The sequence below is a fragment of the Ischnura elegans genome, chromosome 4 (assembly GCF_921293095.1).
Source record: "Ischnura elegans chromosome 4, ioIscEleg1.1, whole genome shotgun sequence".
Classification (NCBI taxonomy): Eukaryota; Metazoa; Arthropoda; class Insecta; order Odonata; family Coenagrionidae; genus Ischnura; species Ischnura elegans.
The window spans coordinates 63443822-63462808 of record NC_060249.1 but is presented as its reverse complement, the minus strand read 5'-3'; the positions used below and the strand labels follow the sequence as shown (position 1 = coordinate 63462808).

Below are 18987 nucleotides of genomic sequence, written 5' to 3'. Positions count from 1 at the left end.
TGGAGTCGGAGGTAAAGTCAAGAAGAAATGCTTTGAAAGGGTCTGTTTAGATGCCGTTTTTCCAGGGTTTCTGAAGATTTCGCACTTTTATAAGGAGTCCCCCTAAATTCCCGCTGCTTTCTCCTATTTTCTAAGTAAACACCTCTGTGAACTCTGGATATATAAATATGTTCCATTCTACGGCCTATTTCGGTCCCCATATTTTGTTGAGAAAATCTATTCGAGATCAAACATGATAAAATACCCATTCAGTGGATTATTTCAATGCTTTCCGCTTAATTTTATACAATGGGAGGCCATGAGCTTACTTTGAAATATCCCTCCTCTTACAGCTTCGCTGCGAAGAGAAGCTCAGCTTCTGCTACCTAGCGGTGATCCTTGAAACTCGTGGGAGTCAGGGTTCAATTTATACCCTGCGGTGTCGTCTGCTTCGTTGGTTGCCTGCCCAAAAAGGAAAATATCAGGGCATGCGCACGACGATTAGCGAACGGCGATCGCGAGAAGAAATGTGAATAGATCCTCGACAATAAACAGGCGAAAATGGCTGCAGTTGAATTCGGGACGGGAAAAACTATTTTTATTTTGGCAATTGTCGTTGGGTGTTTCGCTGTATTATGGCCCAAAATCTTTTATCCCATGCTGCAAGCTTCGATCAATGTTCCCGTTACAGTGGATAACTCCCAAGGTAAGAGTTCTGCCTGTGACTGATATTGTCCTTGAATTGACACTATTCTGCAATAATATTTCGTTTCTATATCATTGCGTTTCGAACAATTTTCGAAGGTTTGTTAATCTCGGTGTAGTATTTAGTCTGAACATGAGACGCTTGCCAATAATATTGCTTTAGTAGGGGTGAGGAAGGTAAAGCGTTATATCACTCTGTTGTTATTATTTTTTTACTTCATTTTATTTTTCTTCATCTTGGTTGCCGGCGTGTATTGCACATGCGTTTATCGAAACATTATCTTTGTCGATGTGATCTGATAATGAGTTGAAATTCCCGATTGACCTATAATCAGGTTGCTGTGATGTCATCTTCGAAAAGGATATCAACGCTCTAAGAATAGTAACCGAAATGTGTGGTAGTGTACCAGGATTGAAATTGGGTCCAGATGGAAAACCAGATCCAGGAGCGTGTCGTGAGGAAGTTCTCTTGACATGTGGTGTGGATTTAGCGGACATAATACGACCAGACATTGGTCATGCCAAAGCAAGTGCAGCGTTATCTGGCCCTACCATGGGCCATGCTGCTGCATATCGACAACGACTGCAAACTGTCATGACGTACAATACGTCTCTTTGTCTAAAACGTTATTTTGGATTGGATCCTGGAACAGTAGGTGCTCCTAGAAGGATGAGGATGGGACCTGCACGTCCCACGCCCAGTAAGACTTACGTGTTACCATCATAACTCAATTTTCCTAATGCACCTGTGTGATTGGATTTGGAGCTTTTAGTAAGTGTCAAATTTTAACAACAAGCCATACGCTTAACATTGCCAAATATAACGTCATTTTACCATGTACAGTCTTAGATTGTGTGTGTAACCTAGTGACACTAACTTGTTAATTTATTGACAGGTTTGAGTGGTGTAAAGGGTTACACCTTTAACTCAATGCTAATTTTGAATCTGAAAACAAAGTATTTATTCACTAAGTGAGCTTCTTCCTGCTTGGTTCAGCTGTAAAATTTTTACTCTACTGGGAATGTTAAAAACAAACTATTTTACTTGTATACAATCACGTCATCTTACACTTCATGCTTGATCTGTGTTTACACCTCAATATAGTTGTTCATCTAAATGTATTGATAGGAATACTATTCAATTTATGTGTTATTAGTCTAACGATGCAGACATTGTAAAGAGCCAAACATTAATTGTTATGCTCTAGAGAAATCAAGACCCTCTGTTTGATTTTAGCACACCTGGGGATGCGAATTCATTTCTTTCTCTGCCTCTGTTTGGGAGGTTATTCCTTAACTTAACCATCTGATGCTAACTTTTGCTTTGGCAAAGAGGAATGCCTTCTCATTTGTCATTTCCAATTCCATAGTTGGCATTACTCTATGTGATCCATTAGATTGCAAAGTTAGGAAATAACCCCCATTTTTTACATGGTGGTGAGGACTGAAATAAATGATTGTTAAGTGTTCTCTATTCCCATACACATTTATTCCTCTTCACTGGCATATCACACAGATGCACATATTTACGCGTCTATTGGGGTATACTGCTTGCCCTGTTTTGTTATCTAAATGGTATTATGTCCGATTTAAAGAATTTTGAATCCAGCAACAATGAAATATTCTTATCAGCATTACACTGTCATCCGAGAGTTTCAGTTGGGGTGCATCGAGCTAGATTTTGGATGTCTTTTGGATTGGTATTTTAATGGCCGTGTGCAATTTTTATGCTGACTTAAGTCAGTTGACCTTACAGCAGTGGCGGTGAAACAATACCATCATCACGATGCAATCGTAAAAGAAATTAAAAAATTGGCTCAATGATTAGGTAGCCAATTAATCTTTCGAAAACCTTCCAAAACTGATTCAGAATATGAATGTGAAGCAGTGAAAATGAACTGTAAGAATTGCACTAAAACTTCATCTACCGAGCAGCTTTTTTACCACAGTGTGAAAAAGATTTGATTTTTCGATCCCATATTATTTATCATCAAATCTTCTACAGGCTTTGGGCATTTCTGAATGGGCCTACGAAGTTATTCTCACTCGGAACACAAGCAGTATTACATAAAGATTATGTTGTCAATAGCAAATTTTAGTATGTTAATAGCAAATGATGTTTTAAGTTTACAATATATTCTGTCTGTTTAAGTGGCAAAGATAGCATTGATGAAACATCCAGGTATGGCCAAAGTATGACAACTCTTTATAATTAATTATTTTGACGTACAGGTTTTGAAACTTCGTACTAACATTCAGGTAGTTCAGACAAACTGTGTGGATACTAACCCATCTTAACAAGAAATCAATCCACTCCCTGTTTAGTGAGTGCTTAATTTACTTTGAGAGTCAATATTTAAATTGCTCGGAATTTAATGTGTTCTGTGGTAAAATTAATTGAACTATATTTCAAGGGATGGTCATATGGATCTGTGGATGCCCAAAATTTGCTACTGCTTAAGTAGCATGACTTCATTTTGTCATTAATTGACTCATTTTAAACAGTTATGGCATTAAGGAGGAAGAATGATGAGTGGCCAATTTTTCTCTTGGTAGCAGTTGACATTCCCAGAGTATCTTCCTGTCGTTATTCCCATACAATTATTAATCACAATTGTCACTACTCATTCTCAGCAAATTCTGGTTTTCTTTGAATATGGACTAGAGTTAACTCTAGTATGCTTTGACGTTAACATATGTCATTAAGTGTGGGAAGACTCAAAATTTCCTGTGTGTGTCCAATTTATGGTAACTTTTTTTTATGTTTTTACTTCAATCGTTTGCTATCCCTCCTAGTCATCCATTTTACATGTTATCCCATATTCTGTACAATGCATATAATGAACTGTCTCATTTTTCGTAAATTGGTTTGGTGAGGATGTTGCAGTATATCAAGTGAAATTACCAGTATGATAAGTCATAGGCATTCTATAAAAATCTCTTTTTTGTCATTTTAAACTTATGACGTGGTGTCATTGTGTCACATTTTTAATGATGGAGCATAATTTGAAGAACAACAAACCTTATCAAGCTTTTGCCTTCTTACTTTAAGTATTTTCTGTAATTTTGGGAGCTTAACTCCCTTTCTTAACATAAATTATTCATTTTGTGCATTCAAAATATGTACGTAAATCGGGAACTTGCAATTCAAAATCGTGGCTGCTGAGATACTGAATCTTTTGGGACTCATAGCTTTTGTAATTTACAGACCTTGACTAATGCCAACCATAATATCTGAATGGTCCTCTTATGTGTTCAAGGAAAATATATTATTTATTTCATTGATTGGCATTGTATATCTTTGTATCATGGTGTTCATGCTTTTGTAGAACACTTACGACCCGAACGACCACCTCACCTTCATCCCGAAATGCTGCACCCAGCGCTGAGGGAGAAGGGGCGAGCCATTGTCCCTCCGTCTCTCCCTTCTTCGGCCTCGCCCTTGCATCAGGTGCCACACGTCCATCAACGGCCACCTCCGGTCGCCACTGTACCTATAGTTGAAGGAAGAGACCAATCCATTCGGGTGAGTCTAAGGATTCCACATTGTGATCTCCATTGGGGAACTTTGCTTAGCCTCATTCTTCATGGTGGAAATTATAATACCCAGCAAAAGTTGGTGCCCTGCTTTAATATTACGAATGTAATATTTAGTACAGATTCAATATCAATTCAGGGCAGTTCCAAATTGGTTAAAGCTTATATAAAAACTTCCAGTTCAAAGCTTGAAAAGAAAGCAATAACCAACTATGCTGGCTGGAAAAACACCGTCATTAGTTCATTTATTGTGGAAGTATTTGTTATAAGTAATTTTATAGCACCAGTAATGAATAATTTTGACGTTAAAACCTCAATGTGCCTCTTACATGACCAATTTTATCAATTATATGATGTAGGTGAATTAATTATTAGGAATAATAATGATTAGGTGAAACAACAATGGCATTGCATCATATCCCGTGTGACCTCTTTTTATGACTCATGACTATCAGGGTGACCTCTTAGAATTATATTTTGAAGGTTGCAGGCAACCTGCCATGCGTGCTTACTTTTTCCCTCTATTAAAAAAAGGTAGGTAAAAAATTATTTATTTTTAGAGAGCTGCAGGTATTTTTCTGCAGCCAGTGCTGTAGAAATCTTGCAAAATGTTATTTGGGTGAATTAAAGAGATGGGAGAATTATTTGATAATGTCTTAGCTAGTCCTGAAGTCTATAGATTAATTAATGAAAATTACTAAAAATTAGGAAGCCACCAATTAAATGAGCAACAAATCATCCCCTCACTTTGCCTTGCTTGTGCAATTTATGCCATGGATGGGGTTATAGTATATGGGGTTTTCTGCAAAAAATTCTTCATCAGGCCATGTACTGCAGAAGTAGGAAGTAAGTCAAATCTGTGTGGATGGTTGCGTACTGTTGTTGAAGATGCTATGGAGGGAACCAGATTAAATCATCTACTTATTTAAAGTGGTCATACAACGTGCACCTTGAAGGTGAAATTCCAAAATTTATCACAATCGATTATTTTATCTAAAAATGTGGTCACCTGTCTTGAAAAGTAAATGGCTATTTCAGTTTTTTGTTGAAATTGCAAATTTTCAATTCAGAGCACAATGAAATGACATTTACATCTTTCAAAGTTTAGCTATTCCTTTCTTTCATTGCAAATTTATATTTTTGTTTATCACATTCAGTATCCACCTGTGTTGGTTTGCACAGGTTCTGTTGTGCTGATTAACTAATTTATATTTCCTCTCCATCTCTGCCCACATGATATGACGTCAGCCTCCACCAATACCTGGAATGAGGCCTCCATTAGGTGGACCAGGCCATGTTGTACCACCACCTCCTAGAGGAAGTGGTACTATGGGGATTGTCATGCCATTGTATACCATGGGCATCGTTATATTCTTCGTCTACACCATGATGAAGGTTAGTACAGATTGAATTGAAGAATTAGACACCTTTTAGTTTTGTTTTTCATGAAGTGTGCTGCTGATATGGGGGACCAGGAATAACTATGAATTTTGAAATGGTCATGGAGATTGTGGGAAAGGCTAAGGATGTTGAGGAAAGTTCTTTTTGGAACGATGATTTTTCCTTGCTTTAAAATCCTAATTTATTTAATTCTTCTCATAATTTTATTAAAGATTGTACAAATTAGGTGTCGTTTACATGGAGTATTTTTTCACTCATCTTGTGACCACTGCAGGATTCAACTTGCATTTTTTTTCACAAATAGGCCTAAATTTAAAATTTAGGACCCAAATATTTTAATGGTCTTATAAATTTTAATTCTTAAAATTTGGCCGATTTCTAAATGAAGACTTCTATGCTTCAGTAGTTTTTTTATTTTATTTTCACGTGAGACATATTGATTGGTATAATTTTTCTTTATTTGAGTGAGACGTATTGATTGGTATAAATTTTTACCCACAGGTCCTCTTCAAGAAAACAGAGGATGTTCCAAAGTATCGAGACCTTGGAATTGACCCAGAGTTCCACCGCATGATATTTCCTCAGAACGAAACGGTGGGGTCTCGAGTGGAGGATGTGTCATATGCAGCTCCTAGTGCAGTCCCAAGAGAGCCTCCATTCCACAGCAATGGGTTCGCTCCCCAGGAAAAGAAGGCAAAGCCTCAGCGGGAGGTGTCTCGGGATGGGGGAACAAAACTTGGTGAGTGTTGGAGCAAACTAGTTGTCATTTTCCCGTTTCTCTCTTACAAGCTTTGTGAGGAAAAGGTCACTGTGAAGCATTTTATGAGCATGCTTTATATTTTAGTATAGTGTAAGTAAATTTTTAGTGCATCATATTTAAACCTACTACGTTCTAGTTTATAACTTCTGGCATTGGTCTTAAGAATGCATTTTATTTAGAGAGCGTAGGAGGATGAGTTGGTGAAATCGACTCCCAATTATGTAGTTGGACACGAGAGCAGTACTACAATGCAGACCATTGAAAAAATTGCATTTCCACCAATCATGAGCTCGTACAGCCTTAGCAAATAATCCCTTACTCATTTACAAAGAAACTATCATGCAAACATAAATTTTGCAATATGAAGTATTGGTTTTTTATCTTTCAATATATAAACTGATATGTATTAGGTACATTTTATGATGTATTCAATGTTATTGTTAACATAATTTTTTTCTAAGTTTCTAATGATAGTTTTTCATGTTTTAATTCAATTGAATGTTCGCTGAATTTAGTATGCCACGTACAGTAATTAAACCTCTATCAAAGATAACATTTTTGAAAATGCTGACTATTTTGTATTGGATCCTTATCCAGAAATTCCACCTTCAACATTGCGTTATTTAGTATTTTTATATATATATATACAGTGGAACCTCGTTAAAGCGAGTACGGGCTATAGCGACACCCCCGCTATAACGAGAGATAGCCGATGCACCGTCAATTGACCCTATAATAAGCGTGTTAAAAAATTCGTTTTTACGAGACCCTTTCGGCGTTGGCTCTCGCCATAGCGAGGGTTTCACCGCCGGAAAACTTTCATCAAGACTCCTTCACCTCTGTAACTGCTAGCGATCTGTTAAAAATGAAGTTAATGGAGTGCTCAGTCTCAAATTTATGTGGTAAACTGTCGTTCGATAAATATAATGATTGACAAAACAATGCTTTGCATGATTTTTATTCAGTGCGGCGCTTATAAATTGTTTGAATAGTTGGTCGTTATTTGAGTAAGGAAATTTAGTGATGCAAAAAAACATCGCCTTTCGTCTGAATTTATGCTTACGTTTATCGGATAGATGTTTATCTGTCGCCGCACCACTCCTGTTCCTGTATATCTGTTCGCAACAGGTATATTGGCTATTATTTGCTCCACCTCCGGTAAAGCGACAATTCGCTATAGCGAGTGTTTATTAGTGCACCGTGGGGTGTCGTTATATCGAGGTTGCACTGTATATATATATTGTTTACATATTTTTTATACCTTCTGTTCTCGCAAATACCTCTTAATGCTAATTATTAGATATTGCTTTGCTTTCTATGAAGGTGCTATGTATACTTTTCCCATAATTTTTGCTCATGTAAGGGTCTTTTTTGCCTTTTATGCTGCCAGGATGGAAGGAGAGAGATACAAGTAAGTTAGATTTTTCTCATGAGAAATCATACATATTTTTATACTGAAATTCACTTAAAAAACATTTCTAATCTTGGTAATTATATATGGTATTGTTGTCAGATTACTCCATGTTGATCCAATACATGTATTTCTTTGTTGGATCAGTCATTGAAATTCAATGCTCATTTCAGCAAATATTACTGCTAACTACGTATAGTATTGTTGATATCTGTAAACCATGTTATGATATCAGACCCCTTAGTCATTTGTGTAAGTATTCAAATTCGATTTTCCATGTAAAATGTGATTATCTGTCATGACCAAGGTAACGGAAAGGCTAATTCTAATTGGTATTAACTGTTTTATTTGGTTAATGTTGTAGCATATGGTTTAGCTAGCAAAAATTCCTAGTCATAAAAGCAGAACAAATGGTCACATGGTGGTATCCATTGCACTGCGGTGAACTTTCAGGGAGAATGTGAGAACACTTCAAAGTATACCCATGTATTTGGAGGCTGCATAGTTATTATGTGGTCAAATTGCATTTTAACGTATGTAGTTTGGACAGTTTGTATTTGATAGTTTTAACTAGTATTTTGAGTAAATCTAGACAATTGCAAAACACAGTCAAGGATTAGACCACCCTTCTAAAGACTTTCACTCTTAAGTTAGATAAATTACTGAAATGCATGAGAGATGCATCTAAGACGAAGGTTGACCCCAAAAAGAGAGTGACACAGGTTCAGGAGCAGTGTAAGTTGATCTACATGATTCATAAGTGGATAGGGCATTGCAAGGGGGCAATTGATTTGATAGGTTAGATTGATTGGATTGGGTAGGTCATTAGTTATATTCTTCTCTGATAATTTCTCAATCATTTTTCTGACAAGGTGGGGAAAGAATCAGAAGGCCAGAGAATGAAGTACGTACATAATTGACTACTTTGATGGGGACAAAGTAGAGAACAAATAGTTGAGGTAGTATTGGGTCCTCTATTTGCCTTTCGGAGGGTCTATTTTGCAGGATCTTGAAGGGAAAGGTATTGAATTGAGCTTCCACATCTTTACTTGGGGTAGTCAAGGCTCTACCTTTATTAATTCTTGTAGTAATTTACTAGCCCTCCATTTTTACTGTAAAGTTCTTATTAGTAAGTTTTGAGGGTTGAAATTTCCTGGGTCATGTGCAGGCAGTGATACAGCTGCTTTGTATTCTTTTCCACTCATGTAACCTGAGCATAGAAATAAGATTAGGAATTTATATAATCACGCAGGTTTATTAATGGATTGGTAAATTTGGGGATGTTCTGATGTAACTACAAACTATCATTTGTGAGGACAGTACATCTGAGATGATAATAATAATAATAATAATAATAATAATTTTTATTCACTTTAGGCAAGAACATTTGCATAGTTTCGTCAAATTGAATCAAATTAAATTTACAGAATTACAACATATCAAAAAGAAGAAAAGAAAAAAAAATTTTGTTTACAATAAAGGGCCTCTGCCCTTATCATACAATACATTCATATCACATTATATATACATAAAATAGTACAGTTGTATTAAACAGACCTTGCCTTACAGAGGACCCTCCTTGCAAAGCAAAAAAAACTCTTCCGATGCATAAATTGGTTTTTGGAGCATAAAATTCCTCAGTTCAGCTTTGAATTTATTCAGAGAGTCTATACCCTTAATACTGTGAGGGAGTATGATTCCTCTAAGGGATGCCCAGAAGTCACGTCATTGAAACTGAAGTCAAAACTACCAGGAAAATGGTCTTGGGTGGGTAATGTGTGTCTTTTTTGACCTTCCTGTTGAGGTTCCTCTCTATGAATATGGAAAATCATGAATACACCTTCTCAAATTGAAGGTGCATAGTTATTTGAAGGTTCATTTTTTTTAAGTGGACACCCAAATGGAAGAAATCTGATTCTCACTATTTAACTTTGAATGTATCAATGTAACAATTTACAATATTATTTACTGGTAGGATAAGTCCAATAAAATTTCACATTAACATACCCAGGTGTATACTGCACAGATACAACTGGGGTGTTCAGGGCACCCCTAGGAATGAAAGTCGTGACTGAAAGTGACACGAACAATACAAGAGGTGTTTTCCAGTGGTTTAAAGTAAAATATGAGAATGCATGTTAAATTGTATCAAAACTTTCTCATTTACAAAGTTGCCGTCATAAACAATGATATTTAGGGAAAAATTAGTCCCAGAAGATTGAATGACAGTCACATAATCTCCTTTTGAAGCCGCTACGAAAGTTTTTACATTGTGTTCCTGAGTTTTTGGTATCATTTTAATAGAAAAATGTCAAATGCCAGTTACTGAAGATAAAAGGTCTGAGTTGTGATGAATAATAAATAATTCAATGTAACATAGGGTGAGATGCCGGGGCACCCTACACCTGGAATGCTGAGTGAAAAACTTGAAATGTCATGATTACAGGAAAGTTGGTCCCCAATCAATAAGTGTAGAAAACTCCGATATTAAAATGTAATGTGAAAATTCTCATCATTTTCATCATCATGATATCTGGCATGTGTGTCTGTGATAAAATGCCAAATATTGTCCGACGTGTCCAGTGGATCATTTTTGTGAAATTATTTGTTTAGACGAAGAGGATAGAATGTGAGTCCTTTTTGTGTTGCCACATTGTCTATCTCTTTATTTCATTTGTTAGAGACTTCTGTTAAATAATCATGCTTAAAGTTTCCAAATTTGTTTCATGTATGTGACTGCACTCGGTGGCTAAATTTGGTTAGTGGTGTCTCTGATCCACCATCCCCCCCTCACTGAAGCCTATTTGATGTCTATTTCTAGCTTCCCAATGGGTGAGGGCTCTCAATGCTGCAAAGCTCTCTTTTAGTGTGTCCATTTGACATCAATTTCTCTCTCTCCCTATGCCTCTTTCCGTTATTGCTCATGGGATGACAGGAGACCTGGAGATTGAAAGGCTGAGGCGACGTTTGGAAGAGACGGAAGCTGCAATGGGACGGATTGTGGCTCATATGGGCACTGTGTCCGACAAGCTCTCTCCCTCCCCAACCTCCCATAAAACCATTCCCACAGACCTCCTATCCTCCAAGAGTCTCCTCGAGGGTCAGTTGTCTTCTCCCCTCGGCGCCAAGGTCAGGGTTCCTTGCCTCTTTCCTGTAGTGGTGGATGGAATGAGACCACCTCCCCAACCCCTAACCATGTGCCATGCTTGTCTGTTCCCCATTCTCCTTTCCCTCTTGCTAGCATCTAAAGGGCATTGGTTCTCAAACTCTTGGTGTCATAATCGATTAATTGATTCCAAGGGAGGGTTGAGGTGTGTGTATTGCATTCATGTGATTCAAGGTTTCCGGGAGAAAATTCTCTAGGGCTCTGTGACGTGTCAAACTATCCTTTGATTTTAAGACATCTGTTCTTGAATCAGCATTTATCTTGGTTAATTCATTCTCATGGATCTCATGATTTTCTTGATAAAATGTACTTAAAAATATCACTTGATCCAACAAATAATCAGATAAATTTTGCTGAAAAGTAAGTCTCTCAATGTTAGATATGATGAATGAAATTTAATTAAATTTTTTTCTATTATACCAATCTACCTAGTTTCCATTTTACGTCATTATCATGCATACACTATTTGAAATTTCTCAGTAAATATTGTAATTGCAGGACAGGAAGGCTATCTGCTTTTACTAATCTTGAGTACGTATACCAAAACTCGCTGTTGCATCATCTTAAAGCAGTCACCTATATAGTTTATGGAATTGCATTATTGCCTCGGGGGAAAGTTATTCAATGCAGATCAAGAATCAAAATTAGGTCCTTAAATAGCTGTTTCTTTGATGGATATTGTGTGAAGAACTTACTTGGTGAAGTTGTATGATCAAGTTCATGCAATTTCTGTGGCTATGAGATCTCAATGCTACAAAGCCCTATTTTAGTATTTCCACTTGACGACATTGTCCATGAGACTGAACAGAGTGACCAAAACTCAGACAATAATTGTTTTGAATATCCCCTCTGTTTGACATTTTCTATGAGCAAAAGCAAATTGTTGCTATCGTCAATCTCAAGGAGTTTTCTTCTATCATAGAAATCAATCTGTGATCATGTGGCTGTGAAATTAGCCTAGAAACGTAGATTGCTTGTGGTGCAATGGATTCACGGATGCTTAGTCATTAACGCATTCAGTGCGGAGCATGTCAATTGCCGTGCTCTGCCGGTCGGGCCGGAAGCCCTTTCTCCGCCTCTGTATGTGACTAATATCCAGATCCGAGCCTTCCGATCGTGTGTATGGCCCTCAGCAAGCTTCCCTCTTTCGAACCGTGTGCGCTGTTTGTAAAAAGCAGTATTTCAACAGAAGTTATGGTGCGGAAACCTCCCTCTATTTTTCTTTCTGATTTTAACGGCCAATTTTGACGACTTGAAAGAAAATCAGACCCGCGTTGCATGTGTTAAGTGCCATTCAGCTATAGAGATGAGCCTCGTAAAATATCTATGCTAGACACATTTTGAGAACCACTGCTGTAGGACCCGTTAGTTCAACCTCGGCCCCTTCTCCCCATTGTCCAACTTAGTACCCACCCAGATGTGAGTGAGCTTGCATCAAATGCCTCAGACATGAGACTGGGAGGCAGGGGTTGATTTGCGATTTGCCTTTTGTTCCATGTTTTTGATATCGGTGTTCCCCAGCATTTTTTCGTGTCTTTGCTTTTTTGTAGCCTAGATTGTTAGATGTGCTAGTGAATCACGCTCACTGTTAGAAATAAATTTTAAATTTCTGGCGTAAGTACACCCTCAATCATGAATGCTTTGTCGCACTTTTCAAGTTTTGCCATGGCTAGCATACAAAAAGTCTCTCGATTTTTCTTGCCTAAAGCATGAGTTATGCTAAATAGGCGTCTGCAATGGAAATAAATTGGCTAACCTGGTTTCATTTTGTGCAAACTCCATTAAGTTTGCATTCTCCTCCACAAAGTGAATATGTACACATAATGAAAGTCAGACTTGCAGTTTATATAATTATACACAGCAAAGCAGAAAAACAGAGTTGTCAGTTGACCATATAGGTTCATACTTAAGTGTGTAATTCCCTTAAGAAAATTCATTGATTGCATAGATATTATTGTTAGGAGCTCATGGATTTGAACTTATTTGCTCAAATGGTTTACGTGCCTTTAAAAATTGAGTTAGCTGCATGAAATTCATGCAAAATTATGTATATAATTTTTCTGTAGAAAACGCACTCCACAATTAAGTACTGTTCATTCATATTTCATTAAATAAATTTACAGTGAAGATGCTATTATAGCAGTGTGACAAAAATTTAAAAAGCTCCAATTAGCAGAACTTCCAAGCATTTTGAAAAATATTTTGCCTTGAATTACTGGCATCACATTGATTTTCAGGGCTACCAACTTAATGCCAGGACACATTATCATACACACTTCTTGTGAATTTTGACATTATTTATTAACTCGTAGTTCCATCTTAATGTTTGTGAGATAGAGGAGCCTTAGAAGTCTTTAAACGTTCACCCATCCTTATCCTCTTCAATTTTCCCAAACCCTATTCGTCAGTGCAGAAAGTTTTTGTCAACACTTGTAGAAATTACATGAAACCTCAATGTGCATTGGTTCCCATTTCATGTCCTTTATTTTTTTTACCCAATGCTCCTGTCAATGTCTATTTTCTTTGTTCCGAAGTTGACATCTTACTCCAGCCTCATGGCCAGTCAATTTGGCTTTCAGTCGACTGGGGCTGGCTGCTAGTTTCTATGAACTCGCCCCACTTCACACAGAGCTGTTGTACTACAAGCTCTTTTTCTGCTTTCTCTCTCTTTCTCGGTCCCTGATATCCCTCCACCCACTCCCCCTTGGCGTTCGACGACCATTGCGCTCTACACAGTTGTGACTGCTATCACAGGGTTGTTAGCCGAGGTGGATCATCAACGAGAAATACTTGAAGGAAAGAAACAAACAGAGCAGTCTGAGGTACTGTTTTAGCCATAGCTGTTTACTTCAGCCACTAAGGTCGTCACTCAAACGCCTAGTTGACTCCTTTGCTTGCTTTCAATATCAATTGCGTTATGGATATATGGCTTTCTCCAAAAAATTCGGTTATCATATACTACTGAAATTGTTCTTAATATTTGCTTATTTTCCATTCATGTTTCTCACCTTGCTTTAAGTTGAAGAACTTTCTTACATGAATTACACTGTCCATAGCTGCCATTAACAAGACTTTGACCCATTTATAAGATGTTTCTGTTGTAAATAACGGATGCTTCATCTCCTTGATGTTGTAAAACTCATCAGCAGACCTCTCAAGAGGAATAACCCATCATATTTAAACAAAATATAAGATTTCAGTGTTTAAATTTTCATGATTTCACCAGGATTACGAATGGTTATTTTTCCTTCACCACTCATGAAAATTAACCTAAATAATTTTGAAGTACTTTTTAAAAAAGCATAATATATCTTTGATGACCTACCAGTTGAACGTGTCCCGAGAATTTTTGTGGAGGAAATTAGCTGCATTTAGGAAAATATATAGGTGCCTAGAGCCTGGCTTGGAGTCTTAAGTAATGTAGTAAATGCCACATCCTTATTAGTCTCTTGCATGTCCCTCAATTTGATTGGCTTTCATCATTTATGGAGCAGAGTTTCATGTCTTTTTTTATTTGTTTCATCCCAACATAAAAGGGTGGCTTTCTACTCATTTAAGAGCGTTAATAATGCTATTATTTAATTATGTGTACATTTCTGCTGCTATTGAATAGATGTATAGGCACGGTGATACTTGGTTTGTGCATGATTTGCCAGTTTTACCTGAAGCAGTAGCATGGTTGAATCATTCCTGATTGCTTTGCATTCCCTCTATATTGTTTGGCATCATGTATCTATCCAGAAGCTAGTTACCTTCAACAGCTGTCCTTTTTCATCAACGAAGTTCCTGTGTATTCCGAGGGTAGCATATTTCATTTTTCATTGAAAAATGCTGGAAGGCTGGAGCAAAAATGTCTCATATCTTGGCTTCATTTTTGGGGTAGTAGCTGTTGATATGGTGGGAAATTCATCTGAACCTGATAATATGTTTTCATTACTGTATCAGTTATTTAAATTTTTAATTGATTATCAATTTTGTATGATTTAAAATTACAAAATTATTTATTTATATTTGCATAGTTTAAAAGGATCTATCAAATATTTAATGGATGTTTGGCTTGAAATATGAGATTGAGATTTAAACCTTTGCCGGTAACTAGATAAAAAATGTGTGGTGGTATGTCAATAGAAAGGGCATATTTCCTAGTGTATTAGTGATAGCAGTTAGGCACTGACTTTGATGAAGGCTACATATATGTACTGCTTCATGCTTAATTTTGGAGCTTGATACACCCCAAGTTTTTTTCTATGTTAAATATAGAATTATTTCATGGAAATCAAATGATCAGTCCAAAGGAATGAAAATTTAATCTTGAGTGTGTTAAGGTGCATCAGAGATGAAGTGTAATTAGGTAATTGGCACCCCCTGAATTGTTGGTAGATGGAATTTGGTCATAAAAGATGGAAGATGTTATCATATAAATTCACAGCATCACATTCCAGGTATTGGAAGGCTGGAGGAAATATTAAGTCCCTTAGGTACCCCTGTTTATTTTGTTCTTATGAGTGGCTTTTTCTATCCTTGGCGCAGACATTTACCAAATATGTATAGTGTAATCGGAGCTCTGTAACCATAGAAATGTTGGATAATATGGTAAAAAAATATGGAAGGAATGCATTGAAAATGATCGTGTGACACTGTAATGCTCTTTGAATTCCCTGGAAGTTGTAGTTGAAATGATCCCTCAACACCTGTTTTAGTCAGGCTTTTTGTAAACTCTCCTACCTTTTGCATAAAAGATGTGTGTACTCCTGAGGATGGCTTATTAATCCAAAACAGGTATAATGTTTTTTTTTTTTAACTTCAAGTGAAAATATATGTAGAAGTGAGTTTTTGGGGTCACACCTAGAAGCCATTTGGTAGTTCAAATTACAAAGCAAGAACATTGAATATGCATTTGAGACCCAGCCCAAGCAAATGTTTGTTTTGCATAAGTTCCATCAAATTATAATTTCTCCCCTGTGTACATTATCTGCTGTTGTTTGATAGATTTCATCCCATTTTTTTCATCCCTTGGTAAATGGTAGGATGAACTTCCAGGCTAATATGGGTGTTTTGTTACTTGATTGCACATAAGGGATTACGTATCTCCTATTAAGTACTCAGATGTAGGGCATTGTCTGCTAAGTGTGATGTGAAATTATGTGTTTGCATACCGTATGCATCTTTGTGCATGACAGTGCATTGAATGCCCCAAATCTAGTTTGTACTTGTTGTATAATGTACTCCTCCTAGGTAGTGAAAATTTTTTTTACCCTTATGAATGTACCTCCTTTTCAGGCAATCGCCCAACATGATGTTTGTTATGCATTTACTCCTAGCCTTACCCTCTTGCAAAATGTATAATTGACGTTTTAATGCTTGTAATTATACTGTCAAAGATGTTTCAACATTTAAGCCAGAGTTTTAAGGCTCATTCTCCTTTTTGAAAGCTTGTTAACAAAACCAATCATGTGACAATATCACTTTATAACTCTCTTAATGAAATCACATTATTAATTTTTCACTGTGGCTGGTAGCGGTTAAAGCAATTTAATAATGTTTTATCACAGCTTTCAATCTTTTCTGTGAAGCATAATCTATTTGGAGCAATTTTATGTGATCATGCAATAATTGTTTTCCTTGCCCCAAGGTTTTCATTAAGTTAACTACATTCGAAGAACATTGCTAAGTTTCTTGTCTCTACCTTATGTGACTTTTGAATGATTGTTTTCTAGCAAGATTTGGGCAAATTAAGAAAATATTTCCAATATCTGTATCAGTCAGCTCCTTTAATCGTTGCAAAAATGTTGAAGTGATTTTTCAAGTATTTTATTTAAAATTTATCCTCTCAAAATTTTGAATTTATATCAAGGTATTTATGCATGGATGTATAGAATTCCAAGCATACTTTTGTTTTTCTTATTATCTTTTCATAAGTCAATTGTGTTTTCTTTAATTATTTTCCGAAAAGGGCCTTGAAAGCCCTGAAATTCTTGTACATTTTCAAATGAGCTGTGTAACTAATTCAGCATTCTGTGTTCTCCAGGCACATGATGCATCATCTGTTTCGAAAGATGGTAGTGACATCAACTCAGCCAAGGACGAATCTGCAGATAAGCAATTGGACGGAGTAGATGGAGGTGTTCCCTCAGAAAAGCCCCAGGTATGCAATAGTGAACAAAGTGAATTTAAAAATGATGTAGATGCTATGGTGGAGGCTCCTGTAGCCTCCACCAAAGCTGAGACTGTTGGAGAAGGGGCACCAAAAAGCAGTAGCAAGGAATCCACTCCGCTGCTGACGGATGCTGACCGTCAGGTCAAGGTTCTAGGCATGGAAGCAACAGCATCGTGGGCCAGCCCTGGATCCTCGGGCCACAGACCACCAACCCCCGTACTGGCGCCAACAGGTACCACCACCACCTCTCGCAGTTCCACACCCGTTCCGCCATCCTCCGAGTCCACAATTTTCCTCGAAGGGGGGGTCATGCCTTCTCACTCGAGCCTCTTGGTGTCCGAATCTGAGTGCGAAACGTTCCCAATGCCAAGGGGAGTGGCCGATGACTTGGAGGATGAAGAGGGAGACGAGAGTCCCATTGTACTCAGCGGGAAGGTGACTCTGTCCCTCATCCGCATGGAGCCTGGCAGCACCGAATCTTCCTCCGGGGAGAAGGCCATGGCGGTGGATGAGGAGCTCATTGTCATCAGTAATGGAGACGAAGGAATGAGGGAGGTTTCTGACGGGAACTGCGAAGCGCCAGTGGACAGCGTGGTCATGGAGGAGAGCCAGGAAGGAGACGGGTTGGAGCATTTTTCAGGAAAGCAGGGGGAGGATGAGGAGGACGATGACATGGCCGTGGAGGAAGGGTCTGGGGAAGAGGATGAGGTGGAGGAGTTGGAGCGTGACGTGGACGTAAGCAGCCGAGTGGTGGCGATTGTTGAGAGAGAGAGTATAATTGCTGTCCCGCTTGACATGGTTCGACTGGAATGCAATCGCTTGTGTACCACTGTTACTAACTTCACCTAAAATGTCCTTCTTTTCCTGTCTTCTGGAAATTTGTATGTTTCCTTATCCTGTTGGTTTAGGAAGTTCCACTCTTGTGAAGTGGATCGATTCAAAGGCTAAATCCAGCCAGCTTGTGTACCACTGTCACTAACTATGTCTAAAACGTCCTTCTTTTCCTATTTCCTGGAGTTTTGAGTATTTTCCAGTCCATTTGGTTGTTTGGAGGTTCCACTCTAGTGAAGTGAGTTAATTGAAAGGCTAAATGCAGCCAGCTCATGTACTGCTGTTATTAACTACTTGTAAAATGTCCTCATTTTTCAATCATTTAGAAATTTGAACATTTCTCAGCCTTATTGGTTTAAGAAGGTTCTATTCTAGTGAAGTAAATTAATTCCATGGCTAAATCCAGCCACTCTTTCCATATAATTTAAAAAGTATCAAATTACCTTGTGGCATGCCTGAGATTTTGAAAGATATTTTGTATAAACAATGGTGCTTATATATCTTATGATGACCTTTTTCTCTGAGATAAACCATTTGCCATTCTATTTCCACTGGACTGTTAAATTTTGAGTGAGAGCTTTTCTGCTAATCACTGATGGTAAGAAAGCTGGAGTAAGTAATGACTGGTGCTTGGTGGGGTGGGGGGGCAGCGGTTCATCACTTTCTGAAGGGCCTTGGTGGCTGGCCCAGAACTAGGACGTGGCAGAGGGGGCCCTGGGAGGCGGATTTAAGGCTGTGGCAAAATTTAAAAAGTTTATTAAAAAATGTTATTTTACTTTTTTAATTACATTATGTAACAATAATTATTAATTTATAAATTATCAAAAAATAAGATCGATAAAACTTTTAATAGAAAATATTCAGAATGTAATGTCGACCACTGCATCTCAAAAAAATAGGTGGTGAGGGGAGTGGGATGAGGGAAGGGGGGCAGCAAACTGATCTTTGCTCCCCCTGACAAAACTCATAGTTCCGGCCCTGCTGGGTGGTATTGTATACTTCTTCATGATAATGTATCTGAAGGGTGGTATAATTAGACA

General features: G+C 37.6%; 1 protein-coding gene across 6 annotated transcripts in view; it reads left to right on the top strand.

Annotated features, from left to right (window-relative positions):
* Positions 1 to 454: 454 nt before the first annotated feature.
* The window catches only part of LOC124157596 (otolith matrix protein OMM-64-like), a 45173-nt gene continuing 26640 nt past the window's right edge, over positions 455 to 18987 (top strand). Inside the window, exons 1-8 of one of the 6 annotated variants that reach the window (XM_046532449.1) lie at positions 456 to 685; positions 1020 to 1385; positions 4014 to 4210; positions 5470 to 5616; positions 6124 to 6361; positions 7773 to 7793; positions 13696 to 13781; positions 16988 to 17851. In XM_046532449.1, coding sequence (XP_046388405.1) covers positions 541 to 685; positions 1020 to 1385; positions 4014 to 4210; positions 5470 to 5616; positions 6124 to 6361; positions 7773 to 7793; positions 13696 to 13781; positions 16988 to 17851 — 2064 coding nt within the window. In that variant the 5' untranslated portion in view covers positions 456 to 540. Of the gene's footprint in view, positions 686 to 1019; positions 1386 to 4013; positions 4211 to 5469; positions 5617 to 6123; positions 6362 to 7772; positions 7794 to 10728; positions 10923 to 13695; positions 13782 to 16987; positions 17852 to 18987 lie in introns of all 6 variants that reach the window. The other 5 variants (XM_046532446.1, XM_046532452.1, XM_046532451.1 and 2 more) reach the window with 5 other exon arrangements.